Source organism: Cetorhinus maximus, chromosome 23 (genome assembly GCF_964194155.1).
Source record: "Cetorhinus maximus chromosome 23, sCetMax3.hap1.1, whole genome shotgun sequence".
Taxonomy (NCBI): domain Eukaryota; kingdom Metazoa; phylum Chordata; class Chondrichthyes; order Lamniformes; family Cetorhinidae; genus Cetorhinus; species Cetorhinus maximus.
The window spans coordinates 16,703,118-16,728,793 of NC_135901.1; the positions used below are offsets into that span (position 1 = coordinate 16,703,118).

The following is a 25,676-nucleotide window of genomic DNA, read 5'->3' on the forward strand; positions in this document are numbered from 1 at the left end:
CTCTTCTTCAGAGCTGACTCTTGTTCAGCTCTGACGAATCTTACGGACTTGAAACGTCAAGTCTGTTTCTCCACGGATGCTGTCAGACCTGCTGAGTTTTTCCAGTGTTTGTGTTATATAAAATTATTAAGTCCATTGATACGGCAACCAAAGTGCACTGGTACTCCAATCTATCTTCACAACTGAAGATTCTCATCCCTGGAACCATTCTTGTAAACCTAGTATTCACTCTCTCCAATGCATCACATCCTTCCTATACCGTGGCACCCAGAACTGTCCCGGTATAGTTAACAGCAGAACATACACCTATGGTTAATAGTAGGCTGTTTGAACAAGTGACTTTTCTTCCCATACACAGAACATTCAAACTGTGTTGTCAGGAGGAATGTAGCAATTATGGATCAGAGCCTCTGAAGGTTTAAAACTGGTGTGTTAACAAGTGGGCACAGTGAGTAAACCCCTTTGCACAAATGCAGTATCTGAATGGTCTCTCTCAGGTGTAACTGTGTTGCTGTGTCAGCGAATGGGGTGACCGAGTGAATCACTTCTGCTGAAGAAGAGTCATACAGATTCGAAACATTATCTCTGTTTCTCTCTCCACAGATGCTACTAGATCTGCTGAGTTTTTCCAGCATTTTATGTTCTTATTTCAGAATTCCAGCATGCGCAGTATGTGGCTTTTATATAAGTCATTTCCATATTGAGCTGGTGAATGACCTTTTCGCGATTTTACCCATGATTTTCCAGCTCAAACTGGGATCTCAAATCCTTCTGACAATCACAGAAACACAGAATTGTAATGGCACAAAAGGAGGCCATTTGGCCCAACGTGTCTATACGGGCTCTCCAAATGAGCATTATGACTTAGTGCCATTCTCCACCTTTTCCCTGTAGCCTTGCACATTGTTTCTATTCAGATAATCGCCCAATGCCTTCGAATGCCTGGATTGAGCCTGCCTCCACCACACTTCCAGGCAGTACATTCCAGACTCGAACCACTCGCTCAGTGATTTTTTTTTTATATCACATCACATTTGCTTCTTTTGTAAAGCACTTTAAATCAGTGCCCTCTTGGTCTCGATCCTTTTATGAGCAGGAACAGTTCCCCCCACCCACATTATACTCTATCTAGCCCCCTCGTGATTTTGAACATCTCTATCAAATCTCCTCTAACCTTCTCCTCTCCAAGGAGAATAGTTCTAGCCTCTCCAATCTATCTTCATAACTGAAGATTCTCATCCCTGGAACCATTCCTGTAAACCTCGTCTTCGCTCTCTCCAATGCATCACATCCTTCCTATACTGTGGCACCCAGAACTGTACACAATACTCCAGGTGAGGTCTAGCTAGTGCCTTATCTAAATTCAGCATAATCTCCTTGCTCTTGTACTCTATGCCCCATTAAAAGCCCAGAATACTGTATGCTTTATTAATGGCTGTCTTCACCTGTCCTGCCACCTTCAATGATCTATGCACGTATACACGCAGGCCCAACTGCTCCTGCACCCTCTTTAGAATTGTACCCCTTATTTTATATTGCCTCTCCATGTTCTTTCTACCAAAATACATCATCTCACACTTCTCCACATTGAACTTCATCTGCTATCTATTGGCCCGCTCCACCAACTTGCCTATGTCCTTTTGAAGTTCTTTGCTGTCTGCCTCACAGTTTACAGTGCTTCCAAGTTTAGTATCATCTGCAAACTTTGAAACTGTCCCCTGCACACCAAGATCTAGATCATTAATATTGGTCACAAAAAGCAAGGGTCCCAATACCGACCTGTGGGGATCTCCACTAGAAACCTTCCTCCAGCCAGCAAAGTATCCATTGACCATTACTCTTTGTTTCCTATTACTCAGCCAATTCTGTATTCACGTTACTATTGTCCTTTTTATTCCATGAACTATAACTTTTCTCACAAGTCTGTTGTGCAGCACTGTCTTGAATGCCTTTTGAAAGTCCATAAACACATCAAGAGCATTACCCTCATCAACCTTCTTGTTACCTCTTCAAAGAACTCCAGCAAGTTTGTTAAACAGGATTTTCCCTTTAGAAATACTTGCTGGCTCTTCCTAATCAACCCACATTCTTCCATGTGATGACTAATTCTATCCTGAATAATTTTCTCTGGAAGCTTCCCCACCAACGAAGTTAAACTGTCTCGTCTGCAAATGTTGGGCTTATCCTTAGCCTTTTTGAGCAAGGGCGTAATGTTTGCAATTCTACAGTCCTCTGGCACCTCCCCTGAGTCAAAGGAAGACTGAACGATTATGGCCAGTGCCCTTGCATTTTCCACTCTCACTTCTTTCAATGTCCTTGGATGCATCTCATCCAGTCCCCGTGCCTTGTCAACTTTAAGTACCAACAGTTCAACCAACACTTCCCCCTTATCAATTTTGTACCCTTCCAGTGACAGAGGTTCCCCGTCTATCACCGTGGCCTGTGTGGCAGCTGCTTCCTTGGTAAAGTCAGATGCGAAATATTCATTTAACATCTCACCCTGCCTCCATGTGTAATCCCCCCTTTTGGCCCCTAATCGACCCTACTCCTCCTTTTACTATCCTTTTATGTACCTATAGAAAACTTTGGCATTCCCCTTTATGTTGGCTCCAGTTTTTTTCTCATGACCCCTCTTTTCTTCTCTTATTTGCATTTTCACCTCCCTTCTGAACCTTCTGTAGTCTTATTGGTTCCCAATTGTATTTTCTATCTGACACCTGTCATCGGCACACTTTTTCTCCTTTATCTTAACTTCTATCTCATTTTTCATCCAGGGAGCTCTGGATTTATTTGCCCAACCTTTCCTTTTTGGGAAAATATACCTCGAACCATTTCTTCTTTGAAGGTAGCCCATTGTTCAGCTACCTCTTCCCGCCAACTTTTGGTTCCAGTCTATCGGGCCCAGTTCTGTTCTTGCTCTATTGAAGTCGGCCCTCTCCCAGTTAATTAGTCTTACTCTGGATTGCACATTGTCCTTTTCTACCATCATCCTAAACCTTATGATAGAATGATCATTGTCTCCTGAATATTTCCCCACTGACACCTGATATACTTGGCTCACATCGTTTCCAAGAACCAGGTCTGGCAGTGCTTCCTTTCTTGTTGGACTGGACACATGTTGTAGAAAATTTGCCTGAACAAACCCTAGGAACTCTTGCCCCTCTCTACTCTTTACACTACCACTACCTCAGTCTATATTCAGGAAATTAAAGTCCACCATTATAACTACTCTATGATGTTTGCACCTCTCTGCTATTTCCCTACAGATTTGGTCCTCTACATCCTTCCCACTAGTTGCTGGTCTATAGACTACACTGAGCAATGCAATTGCACCCTTTTTGTTCCTTAGCTCTAGCCAAATTGATTTTGTCCTTGAACCCTCTGGGACATCCTCTTTCTCCAGCACCGCAATGCTTTCCTTAATCAATACAGCCACCCCTCCTGCTTTTCTTCCTGCCCTATCTTTCCTCAACACGTTGTTCCCAGGAATATTTAACACCCAGTCCTGCCCTTTCCTGAGCCAGCTCTCTGTCATCGCCACAACGTAACATGGCAATCTGCGCCTGTAACTCAGCAATCTTATCTACTATACTCCATGCATTCACATACATATAGTATAACCCTGATTTTGAGTGCATTACTTTCTCCCTCACTCCCTATTTGCTATTCTAGTGTTATCTGTCTCTCCCAGTATTTTGTGCACCTTGGTATTACTCTCTAATATTCTCTCCTGGTTCCCACACCCCTACTGAATTAGTTTGAAGCCCCCGCCCCCCAACAGGACAAGCAAACACACCTCAAGGAGCTCAGTCCTGGCTTTGTCCAGCTGCAACCCTTCTGGCTTGCACAGGTGCCATCTTCCCTCAGAACCAGTCCCAGTGTCCCAGGAATCTAAAGCCCTCCCTCCTGCAACATCTTTCCAGCCACACATTTATCTGCCTTGACCTCCTATTTCTATACTCACTTGCACATGGCACTGGAAGTAATATGGAGAATACTATATTTGAGGTCCTGCTTGCTAATTTTCTACCTAGCGCCCTAAATTCTGTCTGCAGGACAATATCTCTCTTCCTACTTAAGTCATTGGTACCAATGTGGACCATGACCTCTGGCTGTTCACCGTCCCCCAGAGGAATGTCCTACACCCACTCGGTGACATCCTTGACCCTGGCACCAGGAAGGTAACATACCATCCTGGAGTCATGTCTACGGCCACAGAAACACCTCTCAGTTCCTTTAACTAACGAATCCTCTATCACTATTGCTTTTCCATTCTTCTTCCTCCAACTTCTCTTGTAGCTAGTGTATGGAGATGATCATGTCCACTGTAGAACTACCAGCAGGAAACATCACTGTGGTTCTCTATAGACTCGGTCTGCAAAAAGATTCGGCCTTTAAAACATGACCCTAGTGAAGGTCTTCCTAGTGACGCTAAGGAATGAGATGGCCCTGTAGTCACAATCTCTTCTGTCACCTTTGTTTTTGGTTATTGTGATGATTTTTGTGTCACGCATGTGGAATGGTTCCTACCTCCCAACAGAGAAGGGGGTGCTAACAATAGATGGGACTTTCCGTGCTCGAGCAGTTCAGCTGGAATTCCAATAAGCCGGGTGACTTTCTGCTTGCTGAACAATCAATGGCCTTTTCAAGCTCGAGGGATGAGGGTTCCTTGTCCAACTAACCATGACAAGAAGTTACTGGAGAGTCAAACAGAGACTGGGAGATGTCCATCTCATGGGTGTACAGATCACAGTAATGTTCAACCCAGCGGGACATCTGATTACTTCTGTTGGTGAGCACTTCACCATAAGATTTCAGTGGGAGTCAACTTTGGTGATGGTCGAACCAAGAACCAATTACACATAGCACATAGATTTCCTTCGTCGCGGGTTGGTTGAATTTCTTGACGCAGGTCGATCCAGTGTTTATTTGCTGTTATGACCAATGCAGTTGGTGAAGTATAGTTATTTAAAAATCCCAGAGGGAAACTTTAAACAACTGTCATAACCTATAATTTTGAGTGTTATGTTTGAGGTGCGGCCTTAAATTCAGGAAACAGACCATCAGTTCTCGAGGTTTCACATTAAACTAATTGAAACATTCATTAATTTATACAGGTTAAAACATATACACATGGCTACAAATCACTACTGTTATAGTTTTTAACAAATTCCCAAACTAGTCCCCATTAAGGCAACAGCAACCCATAGACTTAACCAAACACCAGGCAAAGCATTTTCACCTCACAAATTCAAAATGAGCTTATTTTCACTTAGGAGCCAGTTGGAGGCTTGCAGCTGCCTTTTGACCTTACATTGCCTCTGCCTGCACACCTGAAAACTACTGAAATTATACCTACCAGCCCCACTGAATGTTAATTCTCATTGTACCAACAACCTCTTTGAACTTCACCTTTTAACAATGAAACTCCTTTCATAAAACCAATTTTATGAGTAATGTGAACAAATTGCTTGGCAGCTGGTAGAAAAGTGTCAATTTTCACCCCACTTGTTGAATGATCTATTAAAAAAATGCAAATTCATGCTATCTCTGTTACATAACAAAACTAGCACATTTCAAAGCACCCAGACTAACTGGCTTTAATCCAATTAAGACACGCCCGCAGACTAAACCTCTATTTTAAAAAAAAATATTTTTCAAAATATTATAGACATTAATAGCTTCATGACATTGAACAGCATCTCCTTGTCTTTTACACGACTGTCTTGGCTAAATTCAAGTTACAGAGGGTTCTAGCTGTTGGGTCTATGTTGTGCATCAGGTAGGTTTTGCTTTTTACTAAAATAACAGTTGCCATGTCTGCTGATTAGTTCTCAAAATAGTCTTTGTTGTGGGGGTTCCAACTTTACCAAATGTTGCTGCTGCTGTGTCAGAAATGATTGAACTCAGCAACTTCCAAGCTTCATCTAAATCAATGTTGATCGATGAAGCTTTTATTAGTGTGCCTGTAAAATATTCTAATATTTTGATTGTTCTTTGATAATTTAATTTCATAACGGAGGTGTCACTGCGAAGAATGTGGAAGTCAGTAAGAATTGTCAGCAAGGACTAATCAGCACTTTCTAATTGGAGATGTTAATCAGTGGAACCTTTCAGACACTGAATTGTAGATTTTGCACCAAAGACCAATTTGGGATTGAAGTGAAAGTTCATTACTTTATTGTAAATGAGTTCCAGTTGAGAGGGGAAAGATCACAAATGGGGCTTTTAAAAAGGGACACTGCAGCCACGAAAATCAGTGACTTTTCAGGAATATTAAACTCCATCCAGTTCTAGGGGTTGTTAACATAAGCAGGAACAAACCTGAGAAAGAAACAAAGAAAATAGGAGCAGTAGTAGGTCATTCAGCCCTCGAACAGTTTGTATTTGTTTGTTCTTTCCGGAAGTGCAAAATGTTTTAGTTGACGGGCAATATGATCGGCGCAGGCTTGGAGGGCTGAAGGGCCTGTTCCTGTGCTGTCCTTTTCTTTGTTCTTTGAACCTGCTCTGCCATTCAATATGATCATGGCTGATCCTCTATCTCAACACCATCCTCCCACTCTCTCGGCATTCCCCTTGATACCTTTAGAGTCCAGAAATTGATCTATTTCCTTCTTAAATATATTCTTTAACTCGGCCTCCACAGTCTTCTGCGGCAGAGAATTCCACAGGTTCACCACCCTTTGAGTGAAGAAGTTTCTTCTCATCTCAGTCCTAAACGTTTTACCCAGTATCCTGAGACAGGTCCCTTGTTCAAGACACCCCCCCCACTCCTACACCCCTCCCCCTCCCAGCTAGAGGAAACATCATCCCTGCATCCAGTCTGTTCAACTCTGTCAGAATTTTATATGTTTCAAATAGATCCCCTCTCATTCTTTTAAACGCCAGTGAATACAGGCCTAGTCAGCCCAATCTCTCCTCACACGACAATCCTACAATCCCAGGAATCAGTCTGGTGAACGTTCGCTGGACTCCCTCTATGGCAAGTACATCCTTTCTTAGGTAAGGAGACCAAAACTGCACACAATATTCCACAATACTATCAATCCTGGATGTGATTAACAGCAGCAATAACAACAGAATCCAATCCCTGCAGTCACTTATGAATTTGCCGGTGTCTCAGCAGGCTGGAGGACCTTGTGAATGCTTTCCCGCATGAGGAGCAGGTGAAAGGTCTCTCCCCAGTGTGAGTGCATTGGTGAGTCAGAAGGTTGGATGACTGCCTGAAACTCCTTCCACAGGTAATGTAGCTGAATGGCTTCTCCTCAGTGTGAACTTGCTGGTGTGTCCAAAGGCTGGATGACCGAGTGAGTCCCTCCCCACACACGGAGCAGGTAAACGGTTTCTCCCCAGTGTGAATTCGCTGGTGTGCTGCGAGGGTGGATGAATTGTTGAACCTCTTCCCACAGTAAGTGCAGCTGAAGGGTTTCTCCTCAGTGTGAATTCTCTGGTGTAACATCAGGTAGGTTGTCTTCGTAAATCCCTTCCCACACACGGAACAGCTGAATGGTTTCTCCCCAGTGTGAATGGGTCGATGGATTTCCAGCTAGGATGAAGAATTGAATCTTTTGCCACAGTCCTCACATTTCCACGTTTCCATGGTGTGGGTGTCCTTGTGTCTCTCCAGGCTTGACAATAAGTTGAAGCCTCATCCTCACACAGAATATGTGTACGGTTTCTCCTCACTGTGAATGGTGTGTTTTTTTTCAGGCTGTGTAACTGGTTAAAGCTCTTTCCACAGTCAGTTCACTGGAACACTCTCACTTGGATGTGTGTGTCTCGGTGCTTTTGCAGTCACACTGATGTTTGAAATATTTTCCACGTACAGAAGAGACAAACATTTCTTCTTCCACATTCAAAGCTTCATGATATTCAGGTCCAGAATAATCAAGTGACTCAAACCAAGATGATTGTTTAGAGTTTTCCATCTACAAATCCTTCCTTTCTAATTCCTGCAAAAAGAGTTTACAAAATTTATCGTTGTAAGTCCAGGGTGTAGAAATTCAGAATAGACAATTCCAGTTTTTAAATTATTCTTTCTCTGGATGTTGGCGTCACTATGTTGCCAGCATTTGTTGCCCATCCCTGATTACCCTTGAACTGAGAAGCTTGCTGGCTTACTCAGTAGCTGAGTAGCTTGCATTTCAGAGGGCATTTAAGAGTCAACCACATTGCTATGGCCCTGGAGTCATGTAGATCAGACCAGGTAAGGATGGCAGATTTCCTAAAGGACATTGGTGAACCAGATGGGTTTTTACAACAATGAAAGGTAGTTTCATAGTCACCATTACTGAGACTAACTTTTAATTCCAGATTTATGGGATTTGAACCTCTGGATTACTCGTCCAGTGACATTACCACTGCGCCATCGCATTTCCCTGATAGAATATATTTTCATCTTGTTCCTCAAAACTGTAAATCCACGTTCCGCACACACTCCCCCCTCCATGGGTTTCTATGAGATCCCCCCTCATTCTTCTGAACTCCGGGAGAAGCCCCGCAGCTGCAAACCAGGAGCTGACAATTATTCCTCAGGGTTTGCGGATCCACAAAGTGTTTCCAAATCCTCCCCGTCCAGCCGCCGGCTCCATCGCTCCCTCCCCCCCGGGCCTGTCACCGCGGGGTAAACACGGGGCCTGGGGCCTACCCCAGAAGTTGATCCAGTTCCCAGTCCAGCCGCGGTTTCCATTCCTACCCTGTGCTCACAATCTCCTCCCGCCTCCCGAACCGTCCGCTCCTCCTCACTCTGTCACCATGACTGACACTGAGCATGCTCAGAACGCACACCCACACTGCACCTGCGCACTGGACTCCAATAGTCATTGATAGGGGACTTTCTGAAGCGCGGGGTGTTCTGGATACACAAGCCGCCATAGGGATGAGCCAGTGATCAGCAAGATTTTTTCGCAGTAGGCAAAATAGAAGATCCATGGGTGAGGAGAATACTGGACACGAAGCACAATGAGGGGTTATAACACTTTATTAAATACAGGTGCACATTACACTGATAGGATATCAGTTACACACGAGCAGCCGGTGGTGTGGAGCCTTCTGAGAGTCCGCATCCTTTACAGCGAGTATTTACAGGCACTCCGACATGCAAAACCATCTCATTTAATCAGATAAATTTGTTTACCGCTTATTATTGCGACTGGGGTCACATTCGAAGTTCGTGCAGCCTGCAGCTCCCCGGTTTTATTAACCCACTCCCTCCAGCATTCTTTTACCCTCAAGAATCTTGTCATTGGCCTCAGTATTTTTTCTGTATGCTCAGGTCACACTGCCCAAAACGTAGCCACTCCTGAACCGGGGCACAAGGAACAATCAGCCTCTCATGCACTGGTGCACTGCATTTCCCTTATAGCCTAGTGTCATGCTATGATTACAGCACAGAAGGAAGGCATTCGAAAAATCGTGTCTGTGCCAGCTCTCTGCATGATTTACTCACCTAGTCCCACTCCCGCCATCTTTGGCACATAGCCCTGCGTTTTTTTTTTCTCTTCAGATAATTGTCCAATTCTCTTTGGAAGACCTCAATTGAATCTGCCTCCACCACATTCTCAGGCAGTGCATTCCAGATCCCACTTGCAACATAGAAACCTTTTCCTCATTTCACAATTGCTTCTTTTTTCAGTCACCTTCAATTTGTGTCCTCTGGTTCTACTCTTATCTTAAATATGACTTGCTAGGAACAGCCTCTATTGCAGATCTTTAGTTTCAATGTGTGCAAGCGCCTTTATTATACAGAAATGCTTTATACAGTTTTTAGAGTCATTTATGAACATAGGACTTAGGAGCAGGAGTAGGCCATTCAGCCCTTCAAGCCTGCTCCGCCATTTAATAAGATCATGGCTGAGTTGGTTGTGTCTCAACTCCACTTTACCGTGTGTCCTCCATAACCCTTGACTCCCTTGTCTATCAAAAATCTGTCTAACACTGCCTTGAATAAATTCAATGACCCAGCCCCCACTGCTTTCTGGGGAAGAGAATTCCACATTCCAGCAACCCTTCAAGAGAAAAACTTTCTCCTCAACTCAGTCTTAAATGAAGGTCTCTTATTCTTAAACTGTACACCCTGGTCCTAATCCCTCCCACAAGTGGAAACATCGTTCCAGTATGTACCTAATCAAATTTATGTCTTCCACATCTGGCTTCTCTTTGTCTACGTTCTCCACCTCGGGGCTGAAATATATTCTTCATTTTTAAGCTTCGAAGATTATTTCTTTGTCAGTGCAAACATTTCCATTATATTCTTTCTCCTTGTAACCTATCTAAGAATTATCTCCATCAAGCAGAACATCAATATAAGGAGAATTAACATCATCTGTAATATCAGGAGGAAAGTAGTGGCTGCAATTATCCAAGGATATTGTTCTGCATTGTATACTATCTCTCACCGGAGCTGTTCACAAGGGTGACAATAGAGCTCTCAATGTTTTTCTTTTTTGCTGCTTCTCTGCCAGATGTTGTTCAATATTGATTTAAGGTTCAGAGAGAGCGGTGGAATTGGACAGCCAAAACTGTTCGCAGTCCCTGAAGGGGAAAGTTCACTTGAATTTCTGAAACATTATGGCTCTTATCCCCAGTATTGTTCAGGTTGGTTGTTGTGAGGCAAAATGTTGTCCATCTGATCAGGCAGGAAGTGTCCCCATGTATGTCTGTGAGTGTGTGTGTGTGTGTGTGTGTGTGTGTGTGTCTGTGTATGTGAGTGCTGTTTAAACCTCACATTTACACACACAGACCCCACTTCTCCTGGAACAACACGAAGAGTCTGCTGCTTTCCAGGTCCTTCCTTTCCCTTCACTATTATCCTCAGTTAGTTCACAAATTCCTTGTGTACATCATCCATCAATACTTCCATGTTCTCCATTTTAAATACTTCAATCGATCATACCAACAGAGAGCAATGAGATTGCTGCTGTCACAGGGAATCAGTTCTGAAATATTGTCAATCTGATTTTAAGGCTTCCTGAAGTACATACGAGCATATGAATTAGAAGCATAAGTAGGCCACTCGGACCCTCGAGCCTGATCCGCCATTTAATAAGATCATGGCTGATCTGATTGTAGCCTCAACTCCACATTCCTGCCTACTCCCGATAACCTTTCACCCCTTTGTTCATCAAGAATCTATCTAGCTCTGCCTTAAAATAATCAAAGACCCTGCTTTCACTGACTTTTGAGGCAATATTGAACAACATCTGGCAGAGAAGCAGCAAAAATGAAAAACATTGAGAGCTCTATTGCCACCCTTGTGAACAGCTCCGGTGAAAGATAGTATACAATGCAGGACAATATCCTTGGATAATTGCAGCCACTACTTTCCTTCTGATATTACAGATGATGTTAATTCTCCTTATATTGATGTTCTGCTTGATGGAGATAATTCTAAGATAGGTTCCAAAGACCCACAACCCTCTGAGGAAAAAAAATTCTCCTCATCTCTGTCTTAACATTCTATTAGCTTTCCTAATTACCTGCCGTACCTGCATACTAACCTTTTGTGATTCATGCACTGGGACATCAGATCCCGCTGAATTTTAGAGCTGCTCAATCTCTCACCATTTAGATAATATGCTTTTTTTATTCTTCCTGCCAAAAGGAACGATTTCACATTTGCCCATGCCATACTCCATTTGCCGGATCTTCGCCCACTCACTTAACCCACCAATGTCCTTTGTTGCCTTCTTACATCCTCTTCACAATTTCCTTTCCTACCTATCTTTGTGTCACCAGCAAATTTAGCAACCATTCCTACGGTCCCTTCATCCAAGTCATTTACATAACTTGTAAAAAGCTGAGGCCCCAGCACTGATCCCTGTGGCACACCAGTTGTCACATCCTGCCAACCAGAAAAAGACCCATTTATGCCAACTCTCTGCTTCCAGTTAGCTCGCCAATTTTCTATCCATACCAATATGTTACCCCCGAACCATGAGTTTTTATTTACTGCATTAACCTTTGATGTGGCACTTCATCACTGATCCAAACCTGCCCACCTAATCACTATCTAAGTTCCAGATTTTAAAATAACTTTTCAAAATAGAAAACGTACATCATTTAGCCCTTTAAACCTGATTCAGCACAATATACTACAAGACATTGTCTTTGAGATCAGTATTTTCTTTATAGTCTGTGTTGTTCCGAATGATAACAGTATTAAACTTCTCCCTAACCTGTCCTAACCCTTCTGCCGGTTCATTTATTGAAAGCAAGGACTCGCCTTGTTCAAATGGTGACATTCACTGTCTGCCTTGCGATGCCTTGAAGTCAGGCCTTAACTTGTTTGTGCATTGTTTCAACATGTTGCCACATTTCACTTAAATATGTTGAAATGTTTGCTCCACACCCACAGGGTTTCATCTGTTTTAAGCCACAAACAGAAAGGTCCGGTTCTCCTGGAGTTTGAGACAAATCAGCTTTCAAAATGATGCAGAGTTTCAGCCAATGAGGGAGATCCGGGCTCAGCCCCGCCCCTCATTCACTCCGATTGGTTGGAGCAGCAGCTGCGCCCTCTTGGACCTCCAAATCTGCCCCTCTTCCTATTGGTCCGGAACTGCCGTCAATCAGCCGGGCAGTGTGAGCTGCCGCATGCGCAGTGTGGCAGACGAACCTGGCCAACAGTGCGCAGGCGCAGTGTCGAGAAGCGTGGAGCATGCGTAGTGCGATTGATGGCCTTGCGGGGAGAGGCTGCTGTTTGTCCTGGAGAAGCGGAGTCAGAGCGAGGCGGTGGGTGGGAGGATTTGGAAACACTTTGTGGATCCGCAAACCCTGAGGAATCATTGTCAGCTCCTGGTTTGCAGCTGCGGGGCTTCTCCCTCCCGGGAACAGGCCCAGGTTAACGGCCGCCATCCTGGCTCAGCGAGTGGAGGATGGTTCACATCAGAGGATGGGGGAGGGGGGACAAGAAATAAGAGGTTACACTTTGGGCTCAAATCAATGAGGATCTGATCTGTGGGAAGGAAGGAAACCCTGGGAGGTGGGCGGGGAGGATTCAGCAACACCCGCTGGAGGCCCCAAACCCCCAATAAGACTCATTGATTTTATTGTCAGTTTGCAGACAGGAGCTGGAGAACTGAACCCAGGCAGAGGAGAGGGAGGGAGAAAACTGGGAGTGGAGGAAAGAAATGGTGGAGATGGTGAGATGGGTTTGGATTTCAGCCCAGGGAGGAGAGAGTGTGTGGGATGGGGATTTACAGCTTTGGGGGAACAAGACAGGAAAACAAGTTCCATAGAAACTAGAATTGTCTGTTCTGAATTTCTATGCTGTGCTGACAGTTAAGAGTTTTGTAAACTCCTTTTGCAGGATATTAGAAGGGGAAGATTTACAGAGGGAAGCTCAAATCAAACTTCACATCAAGATTTAAAACCGTCACTCGATTGATCAGGTCCTGAATATTATCAGCAATTGAATGTGGAAGGAGAAATGCTTGTCTGTTCTGTCTGTGGGAAAAGATTTCAAACATCAGTGTGACTGGAAAAACACTGAGGCACACACACACCCGAGTGAGAATGTTCAGTGCACTGACTGTGGAAAGGGCTTTCACCAGTTACATAGCCTGAAAAAACATCACACCATTCACAGCGGGGAGAAACCGTACACCTGTTCGCTGTGTGGACAAGACTTTAACTGATTATTCAAACTGGAGAGACATAAGGACTCCGCACCATGGAAAAACCATGGAAATGTAAGGATTGTGGTAAAGGATTCAATTATCCATCTCAGCTGGAAATCCATCGACGCATTCACACTGGGGAGAAGCCATTCACCTGTTCCGTGTGTGGGAAGGGATTCACTCAGACAACCAAACTCATGTCACACCAGCGAATTCACACTGAGGAGAGGCCATTCACCTGCCCTGTATGTGGGAAGGGATTTACTCAGTCTTATGTTACACCAGCGAATTCACACTGAGCCATTCAGCTGCACTCACTGTGAAAAGAGGTTCAGGTCTTCATCTGACCTCAATATACACCAGCGACTTCACACTGGGCAGAAGCCATTCACTTGCCCTGTGTGTGGAAAGGGATTCACTCATTCGTCCGGCCTTAGGTCACACCAGCGAGTTCACTCTGGGGGGAAGCCATTCAGCTGTACTTCCTGCAGGAAGAATTTCAGGCATTCATCGGCCCTCGCTGAACACCAGCGAGTTCACACTGGGGAGAGGCCGTTCACGTGCTCTGTTTGTGGGCAGGGATTTACTCAGTCATCCAGTTTGCTGAGACACCAGCGAGTTCACACTGGGGAGAAGCCGTTTAGCTGCATTTCTTGTGAAAAGAGTTTCAGGCCATCATTCACCCTTATTGCACACCAGCGAGTTCACACTGGGGAGAAGCCATTGAGCTGCATGGACTGTGGAAAGAATTTCAGGTGTTCATCTGCTCTCCTGGCACATCAGAGAGTTCACACTGGAGAGAGACCATTCACCTGCTCCGTGTGTGGGAAGAGATTCACTCGGTCCTTCAAACTACTGACACATGAGCGAGTTGATAAGTGACTGAGGGGGTTGGATTCTGCTGTTAGCACTGCTGTTAATCACATCCAGGATTGATAGTCTTACAACATCAGGTTTGTTTCTGCTGATGTTAACAGCCCCTATAACTGGCTGGAGTTTAATATTCTGGAGGTGTCACTGATATTCGGGGCTGCAGTGTCCCTTTTTAAAAGTACCATGTGTGATCATTCCCCTTAATTCATGAACTCTGCTGGAAGGTCGGATCCGTTCCACAGGACGTGCGTGACACAAAAATCATCACAATTTACAAAAACAAAGGGAACAGAGGAGATTGCAACAAAAACTTTGTCCACCAAAGCTCTTCAGTCTCATCCACTCCTTTCATGACAACATGGCCTGTACTGTACAGTTTGACGGTTCCACTTCTGACAGTTTCAATGTGGAGAATGGAGTGAAATAGGGCTGTGTCCTAGCCCCCACTCAGTTTGGTATTTTCTTCTCCATGTTCCTGACCTTGGCCTTTGCTGCAGAAATGGAAGGAGTTTCCCTGCATACTCAGTCAGATGGTAACCTCTACAATCTGTCCAGACTGAAAGTGAAGACAAAATACAGCCTGTCTCGATCAGAGACCTCCTCTACAGTGATGATGTCATGCTTGTGACTCACACAAATTCAGCTACAAAGACTCGTGGACTGTTTCTCCCATGTCTGTAACTTGTTCACCCTTACTGTAAACATCGAGAAAACTGTGGTTTGGGGACAGGGTGTCACATCTCTGCCCTTGATCACACTAACTAACACCCCGCTGGAAGTGGCCAGTGAATTCTTGGGTCCACAGTGACAGACAATCTGTTTCTCAATGCAGACCTCGATACACGCGTAGGGAAAGCAGCTCCACCTTTGGCTGACTCACGCATCGTCCATGGAATAACATCAAACTGCCTCTCAGCACTAATATGCTGGTTTGAGAGGCCTGTGTCCTCAGTACCTTGTTGTCTGGCTGTGAAACATGGACGATTTACAGTGATCAGGAAAGGAAGCTCAACAACTTTCACCTTCACTGTTTGCGGCACATTCTGAGCATCTCGGGGTCAGAATCAGGAATGTGGCAGTCCTCTCAAAGACAAATCTCCCAAATACGCTGGCTCTCATCAAGCAGAGGTGACTTCACTGGCTCTGAAGAAGAGTCATACGGACTTGAAACCTTAACTCTGTTTCTCTCTCCACAATTTCTGCCAGACTTGCTGAGTTTTTCCAGAATTTTCTGTTTCTACCCCATAAGAGGCTGCTGGCCTCTCTTCCATAGTCTTTTCCGTGTCTGGATGGCCCTGGAGAGGGAGCATGTGGTGTCCACTCGTACGGTTGATGCCTTCCACCACCGGTGGGTACCTCAAAGTACAGAGTGTCTCAGAGATACTGGAAGCAACGTTCTGGTTTAGTTAGGGAGGTTCTCTTCACTCTAGTTGGGGCTTTGATGCTGATTTTGGGCTCTTTTAGTTTAATTGGACAACATATTTGAGAGAACAAGAGAAGAAAGTATGTCTCATAGAAACTAGAATTGTCTGTTCTGAATTTCTATCCTGGAGTTGACAGTGATGACTTTTGTAAACTCTTTTTACAGGATATTAGAAGGAGATGATTTGAAGATGGGAAACTCAAACCAAACATCTCATCAAGATCTGACAGAGTCACTTGATTCATCAGGAACATGGAAGGAGAAATGTTTGTTCTGACTTTGGGAAAAGATTTCAAGCATCAGTGTGGCTGGAAAAGCATCGATTCACAAACACCTGAGTGAGAGTGTTCCAGTTATCTGACTGTGGAAAGAGCTTTACCAAGTTACACAGCCTGAAATAACATCACACCATTCACAGTGAGGAGAGACTGTACACGTGTTCTGTTTGAGGATGAGGCTTCAACTGATTGTCCAACCTGGAGAGACACAAGGACACTGAGACCACAAAGAAAGCGTGGAAATGTGGGGATTGTGGGAAAGGATTCACTTGCCCATCCCAGCTGGAAGCTCATCGACGCACTCACACTGGGGAGAGACTGTACACCTGCTCCGTGTGTGGGAAGGGATTCACTCTGATGTCCAGCCTTCATTTATACCAGCGAGTTAACACTGACGAGAGGCCTTTTAAATGCTCTGATTGTGGGAAAGGCTTTAAAATCTCACCGGATCTAATTAAACACCAGATTGTTCACACTGACGAGAGACCGTTCAGTTGTCCTCAATGTGAGAAGAGATTCAGACAGTCGTCTCACCTCATTCAACACCAGCGAGTTCACACTGGGGAGGGGCCGTACACGTGCTCCGTGTGTGGGAAGGGATTCACTTCATCATCCAACCTGGTGACACATCAACGGGTTCACACAGGGGAGAAGATATGTGTGTGGGAAGGGGTTTTCTCAGTCATCGAATCTGCTGACACACCAGCAAGTTCACACTGGGGAGAGGACGTTCACCTGCTCTATGTGTGGGAGGAGATTCGCTCGATCGTCTCACTTGCTGACACACCAACAAGTTCATAAGTGACTGCAGAGGTTGGATTCTGTTGTTAATCACAACCTTTGTTTCTGTTGCTGTTACTAACCCTTGTAACTGGGCTGGAGTTTAATATTCTGGATATCTGTCAATGAGTTTAGATGAAAGCAGACAGCACTGCTGTAAGAAGATAAGGGCTAGGAGCAGGATTAGACCAGTTGACCTGTCATGCCTGCTCCACCATTCAACACGATCATGGCTGATTTTAGCCTCAATTCCACTTTCCTGCCTGTTCCCCATAATCCTCGATTCCCTGAGAGACCAAAATTCTGTCTCAGTCTAAATCTCAGTTTTCAACATCTTCAACGATGGAAACTGAAAATGAAACTTTACAGGACAGAAGGAGGCCATATGGCCCATCATGTCTGTGCCAGCCCAATCCCACTATCCAGTTCTTTGTCTGTAACCTTGGGGATTTAGAACTTTGGGGGAACGAGAAGAAAAATGTTCCATAGGAACTAGAATTGTCTGTTTTGGATTTCTGTCCTGGTCTGTCAGTGATGTTTATTGTAATCTCCTTTTACAGGGCTTTAGAAGGGGAAGATTTGCAGATCGGTAACTCAAACCAAAAATCACATCAAGATCTGACAGTCTGACAGTTCATCAAGACCTTAATATCACCTGCTTTTGAATGTGGAAGGAGAAATGTTTGTTTGTTCTGACTGTGGGGAAAGATTTCAAACAACAGGAAAAAGCACCGAGACACACACCTGAGTGAGAGTGTTCCAGTGCACTGACTGTGGAATGAGCTTTAACCAGTTACACAGCCTGAAAACAAACAGAACTATTCGCCGTGTGGAGAAACCATACACGTGTTCTGTGTGTGAACGAGGCTTCAACTGATTGTCCAACCTGGAAAGACTTAAGGACACAGACACCATGGAGAAACCATGGAAATGTGGGGACTGCGGGAAGGGATTCAATTACCCATCGCGGCTGGAGATTCATCGACGCAGTCACACCGGGGAGAGGCCGTTCTCCTGCTCGGTGTGTGGGGAGGGATTTACATTATCATCCAGCTTACATATACATCAGAGAACTCACACCGGGGAGAAGCCGTTAACCTGCTCCATGTGTGGGAAGAGATTCAATTTTCTGTCCCAGCTGCTGAGACACCAGCTAGTTCACATTGATGAGAGGCTGTTTAACTGCTCTGATTGTGAGAAGAGCTTTAAAAGACGAGAGGACCTGGTCAAGCACCAGTTTGTTCACACTGAGAGACGGGTCAGTTGCTCTCACTGCGGGAAAGTGTTCAGACAATCAGTGAACCTCATAAAACACCAACAAGTTCACACAAGGGAGAGGGCACTCACCTGCTCCGTGTGTGGGAAGGGATTCACTCGACTATCTCACCCCAGCTCACATCAACTTGTTCACACTGATAACAGACCTTTCCAATGTTCAGAATGTGAGAAGACCTTTAAAACTGCAGGTGATCTTCTGAGACACCAGCAAATTCACACTGAGGAGAGGCCATTCCCCTGCTCTGTGTGTGCAAAGGGATTTATTTGTTTGACCTACCTCAAGTTGCACCAGCGAATTCACTCTGATCAGAAACCTTTCCAATGTTCTGACTGTGAGAAGAGCTTTAAAACGACAAGGGATCTGCTGATGCACCAGCACATTCACACAGGGGAGAGGCCATTCACCTGTATGTGGGAAGGGATTCACCCGTTCATCCCACCTACTGACACACCAGCAGGTTCACACTGGGGAGCGGCCATTCGCCTGCTCCGTGTGTGGGAAGTGATTCACTCGTCTAGCTCACATCAATTCACATCAACTTGTTCACACTGATAACAGACCTTTCAAATGTTCTAAATGTGAGAAGACTTTTAAAGCCACAGGTGTTCTGCTGAGACACCAGCGAGTTCACACTGAGGAGAGGCCCTTCACCTGCTGTGTGTGGGAAAGGATTCATTCATTCACCTCACTTAATGAGACACCAGCGAGTTCACAATTGAATGGAGCGGTTGTATTCTGCTGTTATTGTTGCTGTTAAGCACCTCCAGGACTAAACCAGGTTCATTCTGACATGTGGGCTGATGTTAATAATGTTTCAGAGGGGACTCCTTAAGAAGGACTATCTCCTGCATGCATTGCTCTCAAGAATCAATACCCACCACCAGAAATAGTGTTATACATTAGGCTATATGACACATCTTACATCCTTACCAATGTTGGTAATAAAATTTGAATAGTTGGGTGGACACCGATGGGAAAGGGATTATGAAAAAGGATATTGAAGTAAAGAACGAATTAAACTAGAAGGGAGAAATAACAATGGGATTGGCTGAATACTGTGGAAATAAAACTGGGAAACAAGAAACACTGGTTATTAAGATTGGTGGAGTAAATCTGTCTGGGAGACAATCAGCATCAAGACATCTGATTCAATAAATGTGTGTCATGTAACAAATAAGAAAAAATAGCAATTCCCATTAGCAGATCTACCAAGGTATAGATTAAACTGAGCCAGAGGATCTGCTTTCATAACCGTAGGGATGTTATAATATGACATTACAATGTGATGAACCATTTAACAGAGCCACTGATCGATGTTGGTAAAATGTCTACAATGGCTCTCCAACGCGCAGTGAAAATGACAAAGGGAACATCGTCATTTGGTAAGAGGCGGAACAAGACCCACACTCTTTGCCGGCAAGTTGGGGCTAAAGCATTTCACCTGCAGAATTCGACCTGCGGCAAATATGCGAAAGAGGAAATATAACTGGAGTGCTGAGGCCAAAAGGAGAAACACAACTGGTACAGGCTGCATGAGGCACCTGAAGATGGTGTATCGCCGATTCAGGAATGGATTCCACGAAGGGACCACCTGGAAACCCAGATGTTCCACAATGGCTTCCTCCAGCACTGCATAAACTACCAGTGTATCTACACAACAAATAAAGCTATGGTTCAGAAAGTTCAAAAAAAAAGTCTGCATTCCCATTTTTATTGTATGGAAATTATAACAGTGTGTTTGGAAACAATTTAGAGACACAAGCACAAACTTAAGATGGGTACTGTTAATGCTCATGTGAGGAAATTCAGGACATTTTATTACAATAAATGTGTTATAGAAATGCACATTGTTGTTGTTGACTGAAGAATGAGTCGGTTGGCCGTCTGAGCTGGAAACTCATGGGTGCCATTACACCAGCAGTAGGATATTCTCCAGCTGATTGTGGAAATTGAGTCACTTGGTCATCCTATTTACTGACACAGCAGCACAGTCAGTCTGGAGAGAGACCATTCAGATAATTCATGTTTGAAAAAGGATTTACTCAGCTTTCCCACCAACTTTGAAAGTTCAAATAGAATTTGATGCATGATCAGCACATTCATGCCAGAGAGAGTTCTGTGTGTGAGCAGTAATTCAATTTGTTTCCAGAGCTGGGATGCCAGTGAGTTCACGTGTGACTGTAGGGGTTGGATTCTGCCATTATTGCTGTTGTTTTGGGGACTCTCAATTCTCCACCAATTCCCATTCCCCTTCTTTCTGGTGGATAATGAAGGGTCTATGCAGATGGGTTTAAGTACAACTTGTTTCACAACTTTAATATTGAACCGTCTGGCCCCAGTTTCCACCCAATAACAGCAAAACAAACCAGGCTAGGTTAATTTGGACTGTCAATGGCGGGGCCGTTACCCAGCATTACATGCGGTGGAGAATGTCCTCTATTCACATCGCAAGAGACCAGTGCGCAGGCGCACTGCCGGTGATCAGAGCATGCGCAGTGGGAGCGCTGGCGTTGGAGAAAAGCTTCTTTTTTCGATCTGCATTCGGTAAAGAGGGTGATGGGGAACGGCCGGGCTGAGGATCCCTGGCAGGTGGTCAGGGAGACTTTGTAAATCTGTTGTGTAAGCAGCAAATGCTGAAAAAGAACCCGCCGTTCCTCCTTTTGCATAGAGAGGGATAAGAGCTACAGGTGCGATTTCTCCCAGTTACAGGCCCCAGGTCACGGCCGTTATCTTCATAGTGGGCAATGTGTAGCAGGGCGCATGCGTAGCTGCCATTTTTGTTTGGGGCAATGTGCAGCAGGGAGTATGCGCGGCCCCATCTTTATTTTGGGTGATGTACAGCAGGGAGCATGCGCGGCTGCAATTTTTATTGGGAAGATGTTTTTGAATGTTTTTAACGACAGAATTGAAACAACTTGTCCATCAAGCTCTGACCTTTACGCTTTGAGTCTAATTGACGAAGCAGAGCAGGATAGAAAAGGATGCAAATCCTGCTCTCTGATCCCCACTTCCTCATGGACATCCTGCCCCATGTGTCCAAAGATCTGTGGGTCTGTTCAGTCACATGAAGACTCACGGCAGAAACTCACAACCCTGAGTAGACATCATCCTCGAATCGAGGGAGCGCTGATGATGACAAGGGGCAATGTGCAGCAGGGTGCATGTGTGGTAGGAGAAGAGAATGTTGTGAATTTCTATCCTGGCCTGACAGTGATGGCTTTTGGAAACCTCTTTAACAGGGGGTTAGAAGGGAGGATTTACATGCAGCAAACTCAAATCAAGAGAAATGTTTGTCTCTTTTCAATTGCTATCCTTGACAGACACTGATGGTTTTTGTAAACATCTTTTACAGGGTACTAGAAGAGGATTTGCAGAAAGGAAACTCAAATCAAACATCACATCAAAATTTGACAGCATCACTTGATTCATCAGGACCTGGATGTTATCGGCCTTTGAGTGTAAGCATTGAATTCCAGATCATGACCACTCGCTGTATAAACTTTCTTTGTCACATCTTCCTGTAGATCTTGCCCATGAATCTTAAATCTATTTCCTGTAATCCTTTTACTCCCATTCAAATAATGGGAACAGCTTTTCTTTATCTACCTTATCTAAACAATCATAAACTTGTACACCTCTATCAAATCTCCCCTCAATCTCCTTTGCTCCAAGGAGAACAACCCCAGTTTCTCCAACCCAACAATGCAACTAAAATCCCTCATCCCTGGAACCATTCTGGTAAATCTCCCCTGCACCCTCTCAAGGACCCTCACATCCATCATAATATGTGGTGATCACTGGTTTGCACAGTCCCAGATGTTCTGTGTTCGTGTCTGTGATGTCATCACACACCGACAATTGCGCGGTGACATCACCCCACTCCCCGGGTATTTCCTCACCTGGGAGATTTTTCTCTGACTCCAGGGCTTCTGATATTTTTCCAGCTGCCGGCTCCAGCAGGAGACATTAACATTAAAAGCTGAAATCGTTTTAGAGGTGAGTATTTTTGAGCATTTATCACAATCAAACATTCAAACTTCAGAGAAATATTTGACAAAGTTGGAAAAGACTCAAAGTTGATCAAATGAAGTTGCCAAGATTATGAAGGGAATTAACTTAGAGCTTTTAGTGCTATGCTCTGTTATCTGTGAGCGGGTTCATGGCTCTGGGGATGGTGTGGCTCCTTTACTGTGGATCAGAACCCATGTCCATCCATTGCTCTGTTTCACCACTGTTCTCTCTGATAATCTCTCTGCTATTGTCTAACTTCCTCTGCCTCTAATAATGGGTGTATTTTGGCCTTGTTTAACATTTTACTGGCACTTCTGCAGACTTTACTTTCACAACCTACCTTTGTGTTTTTGTGGATTCTCTCTCACTTTTTTTTCTGATTTAAATCAATTTCACAGGGTATTAGCAGGGGAGGGTTTGCAGTCAAGAAACTCAAACCAAACATCATATCAGAATCTGATGGAGTCGCCCAATTTATCGTAACCTGAATATCATCAGAATTTGGACATGGAAGGAAAAAGCACTGTTCACAGTGGAGAGAAACCGTACACGTGTTCTGTTTGTGGACGAGGCTTCAATCGACCATCTGACCTGTCAAAACATAAATGCAGTTACAATAGGGAGAAGCCGTGGAAATGTGGGGACTGTGAGAAGGGATTCAATTGCCCATCTGACCTGGAAACACATCGGCGTATTCACACTGGGGAGAGGCCGTTCACCTGCTCTGAATGTGGGAAGGGATTCACCACCTCATCCCACCTGCTGACTCAGCAGCGAGTTCACACTGGAGAGAGGCCGTTCAGCTGCTCCGTGTGTGGGAAGGGATTCACTCAGTCAACCCATCTGCTGACACACAAGCGTACTCACACTGGGGAGAGGCCGTTCACCTGCTCTGTATGTGGGAAGGGATTCAGTGATTCATCCAACCTGTTGATACATCAGCGATTTCACACTGGGGAGAGACCTTTCACCTGCCCCAAGTGTGGGAAGGGATTTGCCCAGTCATCCCAGTACTGAGACATGAGCGAGTTCACACCGAGGAGAGACCTTTTAAATGCCCAGACTGTGGGAAGTGCTATAAGGGTTCTGTGGAACTGATGTGCCATCAACGCGTTCACACTGGGGAGAGACCATTCAGGTGTTCTCACTGCGGGACTGGGTTCAGGGAATCATCTCATCTCATTGTACATCAGCGCACTCATACTGGAGAGAGGCGGTTCTCATGCTCCGAGTGTGGGAGGAGATTCAATCATGCATGCACCCTTCTGAGACACCAGCAAGTTCACACTGGGGAGAGGCCGTTCATGTGCTCCATGTGTGGGAAGAGATTTGGTCGGTCATCTACTCTGCTGAGACACCAGCAAGTTCACAAGTAACCACAGTTATTGGATTTTGCTGTTAATCAAATCCCAGACAGAGCCATGTTCATAGGGTCTGTTTTTGCTGATGTCAAACTCTAGCCCAGTTATGGTGGTTATTCAGGATAAAAGTCAAATAAATCAGCTTTGTGTTAAATATAGTGTTTCGGCTCTTTTTAATAACTAACATAAGTTGGTTCTTTTTGAAGTGCTCTCCCTCTCCACTGTCTCCTTCATCATCATCTCCAACAACAAGTGGGTGGAGCTCATGGAGCTTCTTTGTCATTAAGATTGAGACAATCCGATCAGCTCCCACCGCCGCTTTCCTCCTTTCCACTTGCTCACCGGACCAAAATGCCTGTAAAGTTGCCCCTTGTCTGAGCCCTAAAGTCACAGTTTTCTCTATTTTTCCCCTGTGTCACCTCATGCTCTCAGAGCTCATCTTGCCCCTGAGACCTGCCTCCTCTCTCGATCCTATTCCCACTAAACTGCTGATCACCTAACTTGCCCATGTTCACTGATATTGTTCGTGATTCTCTGTCCTTGGATACCGGGATTAAAAGAACATAGGAGTAGGCCATGCTCTGCCAGTCAATAAGATCAGGGCTGATCTGACTGTCGCCTCAACTCCACTTTCCTGCCTATCCCCCCATAACCCTGGACTCCTTGGTAAATCAAACATCTGTCTAACTCAACCGTGAATATATTCAATGACCCAGCCTCCACTGCTCTCTGGGGAAGAGAATTCCAATGATTCATTATCCTGTGAGGGAAGAAATTCCGCCTCATCTCAGCCTTCAGTGTGAGACCCCTTATTCTGAAACTGTGCCCCCTAGTTCTAGATTCCCCCAAGAGGGGAAACATCCTCTCAGCATCCACCCTATCAAGCCCCCATCAGTATCTTCTATGTTTCATTAAGATAATCTCTCATTCTTCTAAACTCCAATGGATTCAGATCCAACCTATTAATCCCTTCCTCAGAAGACAAACACCTTCATCCCAGGAATCAGCCTAGTCAACATTCTCTGAACTGCTTCCAGTGCAAGTAAGTCCTTCCTTAAGTATTGAGACAAAAATTGTACTCAGTACGTCCAATCAAAATGTCCATCTGACTTTTACGCAGGGAACATGGGGAACCGAGTTTGGATTTCAGCCCAGGGAGGAGGGAGAGCTTGGGATTGGGATTTACAGCTTTGGGGAAACAAAAGAGGAAAAAATGTTCCATAGAAACTATAATTTCTATCCTATACAAACAGTGATTAAGTTTCTAAACTCCTTTTACTGGGTATGAGAAAGGGAGGATTTGTAGATTCACAATGAGAGAAACCGTACACGTATTGTGCATGAACGAGGCTTCAACTGACCATTGAACCTGGAGGGACAAAAGGATACCTACACCATGGAGAAACCATGGAAATATCTGGAACTTGGAAAGGATCCGATTACCCATCTGAGCCTTGAAAGTCATCAGTGCAGTCACAGCACGGAGAGACTGTTTCCCCGCTCTATGTACTGGAAGGGATTCAGTCAGTCACCCTAATGCTGAGACACAGTGAGCTCACATGTGACTGCAGGAGTTGGATTCTGGTGTTATTACTGTTGTTAATCACACCCAACAACTTGCCTTCATTTAGCACATTTACCAGAGGAGAATTCTCCCAAGGAGAATTATCAAATGAAATTTGGCAGAGCCACATACAGAGAAATTAGGACAGGTGGCCAAAAGAATGATTAAAAAGTTCAATTTTAAGCAGTAGCTCAAGGAGGGAGGTGGGTGAGGGAGGTTACAAAGGGAGGGACCGGCGAGGTGAAGCACTGATTGAAAACAAGGATGATCATTTTAAAATCAAGGTGTTGCTACACCAGGAGCTAATGCATGCTGTGAGAATGGGGATGATAGGTGAATGGGATTTGGTCTGTTAGGACATAGGTAACAAAGTTTTGGATGACTTTGTGTTTTCTGATCCATTACCATCTAGAATGACAAGGGCAGCAGATAGACGGGAACACCACCACCTAGAAGTTCCCCTCTAAGCCACTTGCCAGCCTGACTTGGAA

At 44.7% G+C, this 25,676-nt stretch overlaps 2 protein-coding genes and 1 pseudogene across 4 annotated transcripts in view; all 3 read left to right on the forward strand.

Annotated features, from left to right (window-relative positions):
- The window catches only part of LOC144697848 (uncharacterized), a 682,240-nt gene extending 667,742 nt beyond the window's left edge, over positions 1-14,498 (forward strand). The window contains 2 exon segments of the mRNA XM_078569823.1: positions 13,694-13,861; positions 13,917-14,498. Coding sequence (XP_078425949.1) covers positions 13,694-13,861; positions 13,917-14,498 — 750 coding nt within the window.
- Positions 14,499-16,379: 1,881 nt separating this feature from the next.
- LOC144697849 (uncharacterized) lies at positions 16,380-16,998 on the forward strand (annotated as a pseudogene).
- Positions 16,999-18,752: 1,754 nt separating this feature from the next.
- Positions 18,753-23,772, forward strand: LOC144697273 (uncharacterized). 3 transcript variants are annotated; one of them, XM_078569219.1, is made up of 4 exons: positions 20,738-20,936; positions 21,602-21,707; positions 22,194-22,245; positions 22,659-23,772. In XM_078569219.1, exon 4 carries the CDS (start codon positions 22,768-22,770, stop codon positions 23,275-23,277), a length of 510 nt encoding a protein of 169 aa, XP_078425345.1. In that variant the 5' UTR covers positions 20,738-20,936; positions 21,602-21,707; positions 22,194-22,245; positions 22,659-22,767; the 3' UTR covers positions 23,278-23,772. The 3 variants fall into 3 exon arrangements, 2 of the variants coding, with proteins under 2 accessions (XP_078425345.1, XP_078425346.1); XM_078569220.1 differs by lacking the exon at positions 22,194-22,245 and having other exon boundaries at positions 20,740-20,936; XR_013580327.1 differs by lacking the exons at positions 20,738-20,936; positions 22,194-22,245; positions 22,659-23,772 and adding an exon at positions 18,753-19,027 and having other exon boundaries at positions 21,602-21,860.
- The last annotated feature ends 1,904 nt before the right edge of the window (positions 23,773-25,676 follow it).

Bases quoted from the DNA above. Each gene is read 5' to 3' on its own strand.
- LOC144697273 (XM_078569219.1), top strand. From the start codon at position 22,768: ATGGAAGGAAAAAGCACTGTTCACAGTGGAGAGAAACCGTACACGTGT.